The sequence below is a fragment of the Erinaceus europaeus genome, chromosome 9, assembly GCF_950295315.1.
Source record: "Erinaceus europaeus chromosome 9, mEriEur2.1, whole genome shotgun sequence".
Taxonomy (NCBI): Eukaryota; Metazoa; Chordata; class Mammalia; order Eulipotyphla; family Erinaceidae; genus Erinaceus; species Erinaceus europaeus.
Window position 1 is genome coordinate 43008639 of NC_080170.1, and position 16164 is coordinate 43024802.

Consider the following 16164-nt stretch of genomic DNA (forward strand, 5'->3'; position numbering starts at 1 on the left):
ATAACAAGTACTGCTGTCTTATTTTTTAAGTATATATCTATGTCTTTTGAAACAACAAACAGGGGTCAGGCAGTGGCACATCTTGCTAAATGCACATATTACCAAGTTAAAGCCCCCCCAGTCCCCTCCTGCAAAAGGGAAGCTACATGAATGGTGAGGCACTGCTGCAGATATTCTCTCCCTCTCTAATCCCTTTCCCTCTCAATGTCTCTCTATTAAAATAAAAGTGAAAAAAATAAAGTAACAGGAAGTTTTAGCATAAACTCTTTTACTGATCTAAAAAATAACTCTATGAGACAGTTCAGCAGAGAAGGTGCCTGTTTTGCCATGTGTGTGACCCAGTTTCAAGTTGGGTCCCCATAGCACTAGAGGAAGCTTCAGTGTTGTGCGAGTCTCCCTCTTGTACATTCTATCTGAAAAAAAATCTGCCAAGAGTGGTGAAGTCTCAGCGACAAAAAAAGAAAGAAAATTTGGCAATGGCACACATGGTAGAGTGTACATGCTGTAATGCTGAAGAACCCATGGTACAAGCCCCTGCTCCCCACCACAAGTGGTGAAACAGTTCTATGGGTGTCTATCTCTACTTCCACTCTCAATTTCTCTATCAAATAAAACAGAAAGGAAGGGAAAATAAAGAGGAGAAGGAGGAAAAGGAGAGAAAGAGAAGAGAAGAGAAGAGGGGAGGGGAGGGGAGGGAAGAAGAGAGGAGAAGAGAGGAGAAGAGAGGAGAAGAGAGGAGAAGAGAGGAGAAGAGAGGAGAAGAGAGGAGAAGGAAGGAAGGAAGGAAGGAAGGAAGGAAGGAAGGAAGGAAGGAAGGAGGAAGGAAGGAAGGAAGGAAAATGACCACTGGGAGCAGTGGATTCAGCATCAGCACCAAGCTCCCCTGATAACCCTGGTGGGAAAGAGAGTGAGAGAGCAAGAAAGGAAAGAAAGGAAAAGGAAGGAAGGAAAGGAGGGAGGGAGGGAGGGAGGAAGAAGGAAAGAGGGGGGAGGGTAAGGGAAAGGTTGAAAAAGGGAGAGGGAGAGAAGGGAAGGAAAAAACAGTGAGAACAAGAGTGAAGAAATAAAGAGAACTCTCAAATAACTGGAAGAGACAGGAGCTCTCACTCTGAATTGCACACTGGTAGTGGTCATAACAGGTAATTGAGTTATCAGATATTTTTTAATCAGTGCTTCCTTGATAACTAACTTGGACAATACTATATAAAATTATATCTAGGAGGGCAAGGGTAGATAGCATAATGACTCTCATGGCTGAGGTTCCAGATTCAATTCCTGCTACCACCACAATCTAGAGCTGATAAATGCTTTGGTACTTAAAAAAAAAACAACAACAAAAACACTGAGATTGGGAATCGGGAGGTGGTGCAGTGGGTTAGGCGCATGTGGTGCAGGGCGCAAGGCCCAGCGTAGGGATTCCAGTTCGAGCCCCAGGATCCCCACCTGCAAGGGAGTCGCTTCTGCAGGTGTTTGTCTTTCTCTCCCCCTGTCTTTCCCTCCTCTCTCCATTTCTCTCTGTTCTATCCACCAATGAACTGACATCAACAATAGCAATAATAACCATAACAAGGCTACAACAACAAGGACAACAAAAGGAGGAAAAATGGCCTCCAGGAGCAGTAGATTCATGGTGGTGGCACTGAACCTCAACAATAACCCTTTTACTGAAGAAAAAAAAACTGAGATTACTGCACAGAATATAATGTCTTTGAAGGTGTTTATTTAATGCTAAAACTTTGTGAAACTATTTCTTTCCAATACCAAAACATACATTCTTTTTTTTTTTTCCCCCCTCCAGGGTTATTGCTGGGCTAGGTGCCTGCACCATGAATCCACCGCTCCTGGAGGCCACTTTTCCCCCCCTTTTGTTGCCCTAGTTGTAGCCTCATTGTGGCCATTATTATTGCCATTGTTGATACTGTTTGTTGTTGGACAGGACAGAAAGAAATGGAGAGAGGAGGGGAAGACATAGAGGGGGAGAGAAAGACAGACACCTGCAGACCTGCTTCACCGCCTGTGAAGCGACTCCCCTGTAGGTAGGGAGTCGGGGGCTCGAACCGGGATCCTTACGCCGGTCCTTGCACTTTGCTCCACATGCACTTAACCCACTGTGCCACCACCCAACCCCCCAAAACATACATTCTTACACACATAAACACTATCACTATCAAGCAACCAAACCACAATCTTAAGTAAAAATAGCAGTAGTAGATAATCCACTGATTTTGGCATGTTTGTGCTTTCAATAGGGAAACTACTAAGACCACCAGTACAAATATTCCGGTATATATGACTTTATACTTACTCTGGGGTAAATGTATAACCCAGTTTGAGAAATTTTATTATAAACATTTCTGCTTTTGATTAACCTGGCTAGATTTTAAAAACTGAGGTATACAAGAAGTTTATATAAACATAGCATTACTTGAATGAAGACATTTATTTATTTATTTTTAATCAAAACACTGCCCAGCTCTGGCACATGGTGGTATGGGGGATTGAACCTATGAAATTGGAGTTTCAGGCATGAACATTTTGTGTAACCACTATGCTATCTCCCCAGCCACTATGCTATCTCCTCTGCCTTTTTAATTTGGTATACCCATTCCCACTTAATACCACATTCTGCACCTTACAATTAAGGGCACATCTGACAAGTTATCCTGAAATAAAACATTTCCCAGTAAGATACTTTTGTAAGTTTCAAAGCCAAGAAACAGCTTAGGCAGATCAGCAATCCAATTTATGTGTATAATGAAAATGTTCCATCCTATTTCTTTCTCATAAAAGTTGTACATTTTGGGGGCCAGGCAGTAGCACAGCAGGTTAAATGTACATGGTGCAAAGCACAAGGACCGGCCTAAGGATCCCAGTTCGAGTCCCTGGCTACCCACCTGCAGGGAAGTCACTCCACAAGCAGTGAAGCAAGTCTGCAGGTGTCTGTCTTTCTCTCCCCCTCTGGTCTTCCCCTCCTCTCTCCATTTCTCTCTGTCCTATCCAGCAACAATGACAGCAATAACAACAATAACAACGATAAGGGCAACAAAAAAGGGAAAAAAACAGCCTCCAGGAGCAATGGATGCATAGTGCAGCCAACGTGTTGTAGCAATAACCCTGGAGGCAAAAAAAAAAAAAAATCTACATTTTGTGTCCTTTTTTTTTTTTTTTAATCTGTAATGGATGATTTCATTTGGGCATATTTTTAGTGTTCATGTTTATAAGAATTTACTGCTGGGAGTTGGGTGGTAGTGCAACCAGTTAAGTGCATATGGTGCAAAACGCAAGGACCGGTGTAAGGATCCTGGTTTGAACCCCCAGATTCCCACCTGCAGGGGAGTCGTTTCACAGGCGGTGAAGCAGGTCTGCAGGTGTCCTCTCCCCCTCTGTCTTCCCCTCCTCTCTCCATTTCAACGACAACATCAACAACAACAACAATAATAACTACAATAATAAAAAACAACAAGGGCAACAAAAGGGAAAATAATAATTTTTTTTTTAAAAAAGAATTTACTGCTGAGGTAAACTATTGTTCTTAAGAGATATACTACAACAAATACCCTTCCTGCTATTCCTTTCAGTCACTCACACAAAAAATGGTAAAGTGTCTGTGCTAGTGCTACTCAAAGCACATTTTCCCCAGAATGTGAATCTCTAGATTACTTTTCTTCACACTTAAAGTCTTTCTCCAAAAATAAGAAAATGGTATCTAAACTGAATAATGAATATACTTAGTGAAGGAGGTGGGTGGTTTATTTTTTTAATTTTTTTTACCAGAACACTGTTCAGCTTTGGCTTATGATGGTGCGGGGGATTGAACCTGGGACTTTGGAGCCTCAGGCATGAGAGTTTGTTTGCATAACCATTATGCTATCTACCCTCCGCCCTAGGAGGTGGTTTATGTATTGGGTCAAAGTTCTTTTTTTTTTTTTTCTGATTTTTTTTTTATTGGGGAATTAATGTTTTACATTCAACAGTAAGTACAATAGTTTGTACATGCATAATATTCCCCAGTTTCCCATATAACAGTACAACCCCCATTAGGTCCTCTGGGGTCAAAGTTCTAATCTAGTTGCTGACTGATAATGACTCTCAAATGGGCAATCTGGGAACAAACACCAGTGCACAGGAGTCTGGCAAAGTGACTTATTTGAGTCAGCCACAGTTTGGTGAAAAGAGATGCATTCTGAACCTAAGCTTTCTAGCAAATAATACTGGCATATTATATATAATATCAAATTGTGAGAATGAGAAAACTTTATGTATATGTTGTATGGTGGCTTTTCCTTAAAGTGCTTTATCTCATTTTATCCTTAAGAAGTCCTATAAAGTTAACAAAATGGCACTGATCCATATACAAGTTTTTAAGAAGAGAGATGGGGCTAGGTGGTGGCACATCTGGTTGAGTGCACGTTACAATGCATAAGGACCCAGGTTCAAGTCCCCAGCCCTCACCTGCAGGGGGAAATCTTTGTGAGTGGTGAAGCAGTGCTGAAGGTGCCTCTCATCCTATCTTCCCCCCCCTTCCCCCTTGATTTCTGACTATCTCTATCCAATAAATAAATAAAGATTAAAAAATTTAAAAAAAGAAGAAGAAAAGGAAGAAGAGAGGAGGAGAAAGAAGAAAGAGGAGGAGAAGGAGGAGGAGGAGGAGGGACAATTGACTGAAAATACTGGGCCTGACTCACCTAGTTTAAGTCAGAAGCAGAATCTAGAACAGAATTCTTCATTTCCTGTTCACTAATGAAAACTGAAACATGAGAGGCTTTTACAGACACTTACCTTTAGTGATGCTCAGAGTGTTATCTCCACTGGCTACAAAATCATAAAGTGCAACGAAAAGATTAGGATCGCTCTCAGTGGCTCCAAGCAGGTTTTCCTTTGAGCTCCACCTGATGGCCTCATTCAGTGCCTGGGATTCAACATCACAGCCATAGGGGCGGTGCAAGGCTTCTGAAAGACAAACAGGAAATCACAACAAATTCAACAGCTGGAAATCACTTGTACTTGGTAAAGACACAGAGCTGTCATATTCTGGAAGATCCAGGGTGAAACAGAACCGTGTGACTAAGTAGTCAAAGAATGGGCAAAGAAGTGGCACACCTGGTTAAGTGCACACATTATAGTGTGTAAGCCCTTGGTCCCCACAAATGGTGAAGCAGGCCTGCAGGTATCTATCTCTCTCCTTCCTCTAAATTTCTCTCTGTCCTATCAAATAAAGTTAAAAATAAAATATTTTTTAAAAGAATGGGCAAATTTACATTATGTGCTAAAACATGAGTATATCTGTTGAAAATATAACAAGACAGAGAAAAATACCCCAAACAAACATTCAGCCATGACTGAAATATATTCACCAAAGTCGGGGGGGGGGGACGACCCAAAAAGGAAAATAATCATAATTTTCTCAAAAAGAAAAAAAGTATCCATTTTATAAAACATACAAGACTATTTTGTTTTGATAGAAGTGGTTTTAAGGAGGAGCAGTTACATTTTCTAAGTATTCCCCAAATACTCTTTCCTTAAAGCTCCATACAAAGGAAATAGTGGGAAAACCACAGATATTTCATGTGTGCATACTGAATAAATGCAGACCCACATTCGCATATTACAAAATTATAGAAATAGCATTTCTAGTGAAAATATCCTAATATCCATTAAGCAGCAGGGAATGTTCCTGGTTTAATACAAAATATTCTTGGCATTTCAAAATACCTTCAAATTACCATCATTGTCCATAACATAGTAGCTTGCAATTTTTGTTTTATTCAACGAAAAAAACATTTCTTAAAGATTCTATGATATGTTGCCAAGAATGGACATGTGTAATGACTGAAATATTACAAAGACTTGGTTCCTTCTTCAAGGCTTTATAGCTCCTCAATTTAGGCATTCTGTACAAACAGGAAGCCCGTTTATTATGTAAATACCCACCTTAAGTAAGTACAACCTGCTCACAGCCCAAGTCATTTTTACAAAAATAGTATTGTTCTCCCAATAGCAATTTTTTTGATCAATGGAACAGTTTTTAGCAGCTTTCTACCACTATCTAAATGCTCGTTATCATCTAGCACTTTTCTATTGCTTCTCCCCCGCACCACATACTAATTTTAGATTTTCAATTGACTTTGTCATATGGAAGAAGAAAATTCCTTATATTTCTTTCTTTGTATGTGATTTCTTTCTTTTCAGGTCCATTCCCTCCTCTCCATTTCTAATGTTAACACTTTAATTGGCATCCCCATCATCTCTCACCTGGACTACTGCCTCCAGTCTTGTCTCCCTCAAATCCATCCTCCACACAGCTGGCAAAGTGATCTATTCAAAACAAAAAATTTAACCATGTCACTCTCCTTACGTCCCTTCAATAGTTCACCAACCAGCCTACAAAATCTCTTTCATGAGGCCTTCAAAATTGTTCATTATTAGAGCTCCTCCTATTTCTCTCTAGCTTTACCTCTACCTACTCCTCATCTGGAAATTTCCACTTTATGCCGCTACTAGTCTTGACTTATGTTCAAATAGTTCTGTCTACATGTAGTGGGTCTGATCCCACCCTATTTGACTGGTTAGTTTCTACTTTGTAACACTTGGCATCAATCTAGAAGTTATATACCACCTCAACCTACTAGGAAGCCTTACACACTCCTCACCCCTGTGCTTTCAAAAGCATTGTACAGACTGCATTTATCTTTTCATCTTTATATTTACAATATCCCCAATTTAGGACTGTCTCGCAAATTTCATAATGTGCTCCAAGGCATAAGAATGATATCTTTTTTCAAGCAAGAATTACATAACTTGTGTTCAGTAACTGTTGAATAGATGAATGACCAAATTACACAAACATGAGAGATGGAAAACAATGAAATAAAGTTTAATCTTGAAATCACATTAGCCAAGATTTAAAAGATAGTTTCATCACTGTCTACATGATACAAATAGAAATTCCTAGTGCAGGCTGAATGTGTAAATATAACAATTTTATAGTATATTTCACTTCTTTCTCTTAAGAGTACTATGGTTCTAAATTTTCACATCTAGTTAAATTTTTATTATATTAAGACTATTATAGCAGCCTAGGAAGTGGTGTAGTGGAATAAGCATTGAACTCTCAAAAATGAGGTTCTCAGTTTGAACCCCAGCACCACATGTATCAGAGAGATGCTCTAGTTTTCTCTCTCTCTCTCTCTCTCTCTCTCTCTCTCTCTCTCACACACACACACACACACACACACACACACACACACACAATTAAAGAGGATTACAGAAAAACTGAAGATATGTCCAAATGTCCTGAAATATTTATTTAAAACAGATGTGTTGCTCTTTATTTAAACACAGTGTCATAATGAAGGGGAACATCTACATCATAGATGTTTAGATAATCAGGATTACACAAAAACTGAATTACATAAAACATATTCAAACTGGCCACATGCACTCTTTCTTTTTTCTAACAAAACATTATCTACTCAAACAGAATTTCCAGTGAACTACAAAATATTAATTCTTTTTAATAATGACTTGTTTTTTTAAAGTATTTTTATTTTTTTTATTATTGGATACAGAGAGAGAAATTGAGATGGGGAGGTAGAGAGGGAAAGAGACAGAGAGACCCCTGCAGTCCTGCTTCAGCATTCACAAAGTTTTCCCATTGGAGGTGGGGACCATGGGCTTGAACCTGGGTGCACTGTAATGTGTGTACTTAACCAAGTGCACCACTACCTGGTCACCCAAAATGTTAATTCTTTAATCATTTTAAAAAAATTTTAATTATCTTTATTTATTGTATAGAGAAGTAAAAGCCAAAGCCCTTTACAACTTGTCTTATTCAATTCATCTTCCTACTACTCTCCCTGGGTTTTTCTCATTCTGGCCACTGGTCTCCTTGCTCTGACTTGAACATGTCAAGTACTCTCCTGCCTTAGGAAGTCTGTATTATTTGTTTGCTTTTCTTTTTTATTTTCTTTTGTCTTCTCTTAAGCAGAGCACTGTTCAGCTTTGACTTATGGTGGCACCAGGGATTATGGTGGCACCAGGCAAGAAAATATTTTTCATAGTCATTATGCTATCTTCCCAACCTGTACTGGTTTTCTTTCTGCCCAAAACATTCTCCCAAGATATTCATGTAATATCTCACTTAGTGTCACTTCTCTGACACCTCCATTTTCTTTTTATTTATTTTTAAATTGATTTAATAATGACTGACAAGATTGTGGGATAAGAGGGATACAATTCCACACAATTCAGTTCCCACCACCAGAGTTCCATATTCCCTCTCCTCCATTAGAAGTTTCCCTATTCTTTATCCCAAGGATCTTTATGGGAAGGAAAAGGTGGAAGGTCTGGCTTCAGTAATTGCTTCTCCACTGGACATGGGCGTTGACAGGTCAATCCATACTCCCAGCAAGTTTCTACCTTCCCCTAGTGGGGCACGGATCTGAGGAGGTGGGGCACTAGGACACATTGGTGAGGTCGTCTATTCAGTGAAGTCAGGTTGGTGTCACGGAAGCATGACACCTCTATTTCTATTTTAAAATGCTTTTCTTCCTGATAATATCCTCATACTTCCTGTGTTTCCTTTCCTAATCTATTTCTCCTCATAGCTCTTACTACCATAAAATAAGCTAATTTAATCCTTTATTATTTTATGTATATTATCTAACTCCTCCACACACTAGAATATCAGTTTTATAAGGGCAGGATTTTTATCTGCTTTATTCACTGACAAATTCCAAGTACTCAGAATAGACCACTTACATAAAGACTCTCAAAAAAGATTTGTTAACTACATGAATCACATGTACTGCTATCCCCAGAAAAGATGCTTTAAGAGAATAGAAAATGGAAAAAAAAAATCCTCTGGAGTCAGAAAGGGTTTTCAGAAAAAGCATTTAAACTGGATGAACAGGATTCTGCACTGGTGACAGCAGACTGACAGCAAAGTTATAGGTGTCAATACTGTGGTTCTTTTATTAGTGCTGGGGACAAACTGATACATACAGTTCAAAAGAGGATTAAAGGGTGTAAAACATTAATTCCCCAATAAAGAAAAAAAATAATAATAAAAGGATTAAAGGAAAGTTAAATTTTGCTTTTAAAAAAAGTTAACTAGGGGCCAGGCGGTGGCACATCTGGTTAAGCACACACATTACAGTGCCTCTTTTCTCTTCCTTCCTTCCTTCCTTCCTTCCTTCCTTTCTTTCTTTCTTTCTTTCTTTCTTTCTTTCTTTCTTTCTTTCTTTCTTTCTTTCTTTCTTTCTCTTTTTTCTTTTTTACCAGAGCACTGATCAGCTCTGGTTTACAGTGGTACAGGGGATTGAACCTGGGACTTCAAAGGTATGACAGTCTGTTTGCATAACCATTATGCAATCTAGTCCTGCCCGCAGTGCCAATTTCTAAAGTGTATGTCAGACTCAGGTAAGCAAGGACCCAGGTTCAAGCCCCTATTCCCCACTTGCAGGGGGAAAGCTTCACAAGTAGTGAAGCAGAGCTACTGGTGTCTCTCTGTCTTTTTCTCTCCCCTCTCAATTTCTCTTTCTCTATCCAATAATAATAAAATAAAAATATTTTTAAAAAACATGCTGACAAGAGAAAAAGAGAATAAGCTCTTTAATATAAAATGAAAAGAAATATACAAGGTAAACAATAATGTAATTCCTTAAATATACAAAATAATAAATACAGGATAAAGTCATTTTTGAGGAAATAGTACTAAAAGAAACACAACTTGGAAAACAACCCTCATTCCCCTTCTCACAGCTAACATTATGGCCTTTTCGGTCAAGTCAAAAGATCTCATTTCCTTACTTTTGTCTTCCCACTCGTTATTTTGTTCTCAGAGAACTAGTAAGGGTCAGTTTCCTGAGCAGTCTGTCTACACAGGATGTCCACTCAAACACTATCCTACCTACTAACACCAAACAAAAGGAAAAATATTTCAAAGACAATAAACATCCTCATCTTTTCCTGAGGACAAAAATGGACATGTATTAAATCACAAACAACTAAGGAACTAAATGGAGAACAAACTAAGGAATGGGGTGGGGAGTTATAGGAAGAATAAGTAAATGTCACTCCTTGGGTTTGGTGTGTGCCATTTTCCTTCTTCAATTTAAGACAGACATGTCTGGATGACTCAGACATAACACACATCCAAATGCAGTACACAGGCTAGGAATGTTTTATTTTTAAACAATGTGAAATGAAAACTTAGATACCTTAGGTAGTAAGTTAAGCTTTTACCAATCACTGCTACAGAGGTAAATATCATGGTCTTAAGACAACAGAATACTAACAGAGCATAGGCCTCCCACAACACCACCCTAAGCCAGAGCTAAGCAGAGCCAGTGAGGGGTAAAAGGGGAATATAGGACTAGGGAGGAGAAATACATTATGATAACTATTAACAAAAAGCAGTTTGGGATGTGAAGATGATCTGGCTGGCCAGGCAGGTGTCCTCTCCCTCCCTCATCATTCCATGTACGTCCCTCCCTAAGCGCTGTGCTGGGTAGACAGCCTTCCCTGAATAGACGTGTAGCTGCACTTCCCTGCTAGAACCTTCAAGTTCTTTAAAAAAAAGGTAGTTTTATTATTTTCCTATCATTACACTTGCAGGACATAATAAAAATGAGGTAAAACAAAAATAACAGCAAATGCAAAGTAAATTATCAGGGTTAAACCAGCTAAAATCCAAAAAAACTAAAATTCAGAGATAATTCTTAAGTTTAGCATATAGTTTTATTTAAAACCAGTTTTTACCAATTAGTCAACGACTAACATAGCATTTAATTAGAAATCTAATGTATGTGATCTTGGCTTGAGTCTGCACTTACCACACTGAAAGAAACTTTAATACTGTGTGGTCTCTTTCACTTTTTCTCTGTCATATATATATATATATATATATATATATATATATAAAACCTACCAGGTAGTAGTAATTACGTAAGTTAAAAGGCAACACTTTTAGTTTAAGCATTTTCATATATTTTATTAACACCCTCTTGCCAGAATTATACTTATGCTAACTGCATATTTTCAAAGAAGCTAATACTTAATACTTTTTTTAAAAACTGAAGTATTCAGATAAATCAGTCAACAGTTCTAAATATAGTATTTTTAGTATTAAGGAATACTTATCTCAAGCCCAGAAAATATTAAATATTACTCATCTTTATTTCAATAAGTATTTATTCAAGCCCTAAAATAAATACCAGGGAAAAAAAGGCTCATGACATGTCACTGACCAACACTGAATCTGTAACAGTAAATATTCATTTTTTGAAACCTCCATTCACATTGTTCATGTGGCTACCTACCATTCCAGAGACTACCAATTCTGAACCATACCTGTCAAATTGGATAGAGAAGTTCCTGAAAGCTCACCACACACGCAGCAGGAGGCCAAGTCCTCATCTCTCCCATAACCATGGAGTGGAAGCAGAACTGTACCAAGGATCATCCTCTGTCCAGAGCACACAAGTTAAACTGTGCTTTGTAAAGAGGAAGTGTTGGAATTCCACTCTCTGACCAGCAATACCACAGGCCTGTGACATTTACTCATGTATGCAGTGGCCAGAGTGAACCAATGGAAGGGTAGAAAGTAATCGAAAGGAAAATGTTTAGTAATTAGCAAAAGACTACGTCAATGTGGAGTTATTTTAAAATCTGGGAGTAGGTCAAGAAAGTAAGCAAAGAAAAAGCCAACAAATACACAGGTTGTGAATAATATGTAGGAATCAGTACAGAAGGATGAAATTTCATTCAATAATGAATGAAATTGCAGAGAAGTTTCCATGGAGAAAGCCTATTTACAATAAAAACAGCAAATACACTTTTAAGAGAGGAAACGCCTAAAGAGACTCATCTTTTGCATCATTTAAATTCGTTCAAAACCACAAATCCAAACATAGTTACTATCTGATTCATAAGCAAGCACAGAGCCAAGAAATGACTACCCTCACTTAAAATTTGGTTCTATAGCCTTGATATACAATATGGAAATACATTAAAAAAAATCTTCACTCTCTATCGCATTAAAATTTGTTGGTTTATAATTGATTGGATCCCTGGCACCAGCAATAAGTAGCTGGTGCTCTTGTCAAAAAAAAGTTTTGGCTTGTCTTTGAAATGGATCTATCTTGTACTTTGGTTTATCTTGTTTGAATTTTTAATAATCATAATTATTATTAATTTTTTAAAAAATTTAAATATTTATTTTCCCTTTTGTTGCCCTTGTTTACAACACTGTTGTTGTAGTTATTACTGTTGTTGTTATTGATGTCGTCGTTGTTAAGATAGGACAGTGAGAAATGGAGAGAGGAGGGGAAGACAGAGGGGGGAGAGAGAGGCACCTGCACACCTGGCTCACCACTTGTGAAGGGACTCCCCTGTAGGTGGGGAGTCGGGCTTGAACTGGGATCCTTACTCCAGTTCTTGTGCTTCACACCACGTGCACTTAACCCGCTGCGCTACTGCCCAACTCCCTATTATTAATTTGGTCATCACCAAAACTTTACCATTTGGGGCCAAGTTTTTCAGACAGAAAAGAGAGATGGAAGGAAACATACCACAGCACCAAGGTTTCTTCCCATGTGAAGAGGGCCAGGCTCAAAACTGAGTAGCAGGCATGACAAAGCAGGCCTCTTCCTAGGTGAGCTCTTTTCTCAGCCCTCTGAATTAAAAACAAACAAAAAAACTTATTTGGATATTTTGAATAGAGACAGAGAAATTGAGAGGAAGGGAGAGAGAGAGAGAGAGAGAGACCGAGACCTATAGCACTGCTTCATTGTTCATGAAGCATTCTCCCTAGAGGTGGGGGCTTAATGGCTTGAATCCTGGTCCTTGCACATGGTAACATGTGTTCTCTACCAATGCACCACAGCTTAGTCCCTTGAATTTTTAACATTATGTATTAATCATGTGACATAGCAGTTCACTAAATATTGATAAATTTCATTACTGCAATATTAATAATCATATTCATTACTTGTACCACCAATCTCTAACTTCTGAGTGAAAAAAATATGAATTAAATGGGAAAAAATTACAAACAGAGAGTCGAGTGGTAGTGCAGCGGGTTAAGTGCACGTGGCACAAAGCACAAGGACTGGCATAAGGATCCCGGTTCGAGCCCCCAGCTCCTCACCTGCAGGGGAGTTGCTTCACAGGTGGTTAAGCAGGTCTGCAGGTGTCTTTCTCTCCCTGTCTTCCCCATCTCTCTCCATTTGTCTCTGTCCTATCCAACAACATCAATAACAACAACTAATACAACAATAAAGCTACAAGAGCAACAAAAGGGGATAAATAAATATTTTTTAAATTACAAACAGTAAAATATACAACAGAGCATACAGAACCATCACAAAAGATGAAGGAAATTGGAAACAAATATTTATCAATAGGTAAATAAAATTATTCCACACTAGAAGGAAATTAATGCTGTATCACTGATGAATCTTGAAAATAAGCCAAGTGAAAGAGGCCAAACAATATAAATTGTGTGATTCCATTTAGATAGTGTCTAAAGTAAGTTAAGGACTAGGAAGATAGGATAATGGCTATTCAAAAATGAGAGACATCCAGAGGCGGGGCTACAGAGCAGCAGTAGCTGTGTCCCTCCCCTCCCCTCCCCTCCCCTCCCCTTCCCTCCTCTCCTGGGTCTACTAGGAATACCAAAGGAGTACATCTGGGACCACAACAATACAGGACTAGAACGACATCAGGAACCCACTAAATCACCCGTGAGTGCAAATACATGTGGCTAGCAGACAGAGAGGAGCCTAGGGACATATTAAGTGGCTGGTAACAATCCGGCAGTTTACCAGTCGAGACACCACCTCCAGTCTGTTTCACCAACAAAAAGACAGCTGAAGGGAGGAGAGGACTCTCCTAAGACTCACCAAATGCAACTGTGAGTCTCCATTGCTACTGCCTTCAGAAGCTGCAACAGCAGGGAACAAAGAACTAATGAGGAAACTCAGGAGAAGATCTATACCTTTTGGTGGCCTAGCAGTGGGGCTGTGAGAGTCTCTTTGCATAACCACTGGATTATCTCTGCCCCATACTGCTTTATCTATTGGTCAGGAGTGAGGGATTAAGCTAAGAAAGCTACTTATAGTTTAAAAGCCCTCAGGCTCCCATAGCCTACAGTTAAGAAAAAGAACAAAAGAGGCTTTTAAGCTCCAACTCAGGGATTAAAATAATATTGAAACATCTGTCAATTTCCACAACAGTGAACCCTTTAACTATCTTACTTAGACACAAGTCAATCCAGGCAAGAGTGGTCAGTAATTTGAAAAGTACTGAGAGGGACCTCATAACATACTATATAAAATGGTTAAACCAACAAGAAGAAATATTGGAAAAATGAACCAGGACAAGAATCCAGCTAACCCCCCCCCCCCCAAAGATTGAAGCACAAAATAATGAGGTCAACATCCAAACACTAGTTAAGGAAATAATCACAGGAGTGAGTAAAGAGTTTGAAAGAACTGTCATCAGAAATGCAGAAACAACAAATGAGACCCTGGAAGAAAACACTAATTATCTCAAGGTTACTAGAGAGCTGAAAGCTGAAATAGCTGAGCTAAGAACACAACTAGCTGAACAAGCTAAAATATTATCAGAACAGGGTAACAAAATAGATGAAATCCAGAAAACAGTAGAGGGGAGAGAGAATAGAATCAATGAGGCTGAAGACAGAATTAGCAAGATCGAGGACGAATTAGAGACAACTAAAAAGGAAGTAAGAGATCTCAAAAAAGAGATTAAGAGATACTGAAAACAACAACAGAGACCTATGGAATGACTTCAAAAGAAATAATATATACATTATTGGCTTACCAGAGGAAGAAAGAGAGGGAGGGGAAGAAAGCATTCTTCAGGACAAAATAGCTGAAAAATCTCTATTCTAGACAACATCAAAGACATAAAGGTTCAAGAAGCCCAGAGGGTCCCAAACAGAATTAACCCAGACTTAAAGACAACAAGACACATCATATTTAGAATGGAAAGCAATAAGGATAAAGAAAAGATCCTGAAGGCTGCAAGAGAAAAACAAAGAGTCACCTACAAAGGAAAACCCATAAGATTAGCAGGACACTTCCCCACACAAACACTATAGGACAGAAGAGAATGGCAAGATATCTACTGAGTGCTCAATGAGAAAGGCTTTCAACCAAGACTACTGTATCCTGCTAGACTGTCATTCAGACTAGCTGAAGGCATAAAAAGCCTTCTCAGACAAGCAACAGTTGAAAGAATCAACTATCACCAAGCCTGCCCTGAAAGAAGTTCTGAAAGGTCTCCTATAAACAGTTAGACCACCATAAATAGGCCATATATCAGAACACTCTAAAACTCTACAAGAATGGTGTTAAAATATCTTCAATCTTTGACATCAACAACAACAACAATAACAACAAAAAACTTTTATGTCTGAGGCAGCAAAGGTCCCAGGTTCAATCCCCAGTACCACCATAAGGCAGAGCTGAGCAGTGTTCTGGTTAAAACAAAAATAAAACTAGAATAAGTTAAATTCAGAGAAAAGTCAGTGTGAGAGGAGAAATCTGGAATGATTGCTGATTGAAATGAGTTTTCTTTGGGGGGTAATGAAAACATTCTAAGATTAGAATTTGCTGATAGTTGAAGAAGTCTATGAGTATACTAAAACCACTGAACTATATAGTTTAAAAAAAATTTTATTGCCACCAGGGTTATCACTGGAGTTTGATATAAAACCTATCACACCCCCCCCACCCTTTCTACTTTATTTGCTAGGACAGAGAGAAATAGAGAGGGGTGAGGCAGATAGCAAAAAAGGCACCTGCAGACTAGACCTGCTTCACTGCTCATGAAGCATCCCCTCTGCAGGTAGGGAGTGAGGTCTCACACCCAGTCCCTTGCACATGATAATGTGTCCATTAAACTGAGTGTGTGACACCGGTGGACCCCTAGATTATGTTTTAAACGGGTGATTTTTATGATTTATATCTTGATAAAGCATTAATAGTATATAAAAGAAATCACATTTACTATTTACATACTGCATGGTTCCAGTCATATGAAGTACAAAAAGAAGAGAGAAAGCAGATTAGTAGTTACTTAGGATTTGGAGTAGAAATGTAGTAACTGCCCCACAGATAACTGAGTAAGAGAATA

The 16164-nt window shown here is 38.7% G+C and overlaps 2 protein-coding genes across 7 annotated transcripts in view; one reads left to right on the plus strand and one right to left on the minus strand.

The window, feature by feature from the left end:
- The window catches only part of TOR3A (torsin family 3 member A), an 80206-nt gene that overhangs the window by 60750 nt on the left and 3292 nt on the right, over positions 1 to 16164 (plus strand). The gene's annotated exons all lie outside the window — the stretch shown is intronic.
- Positions 1 to 16164, minus strand: part of ABL2 (ABL proto-oncogene 2, non-receptor tyrosine kinase) — a 109567-nt gene that overhangs the window by 37701 nt on the left and 55702 nt on the right. For 2 of the 6 annotated variants that reach the window (XM_060197745.1, XM_060197749.1), the window contains exons 2-3: positions 6253 to 6315; positions 4780 to 4950 (exon numbers count right to left, since the gene is read on the minus strand). In XM_060197745.1, coding sequence (XP_060053728.1) covers positions 4780 to 4950; positions 6253 to 6315 — 234 coding nt within the window. Of the gene's footprint in view, positions 1 to 4779; positions 4951 to 6252; positions 6316 to 11352; positions 11608 to 16164 lie in introns of those variants that run through there. The other 4 variants (XM_060197748.1, XM_060197751.1, XM_060197746.1 and 1 more) reach the window with 3 other exon arrangements.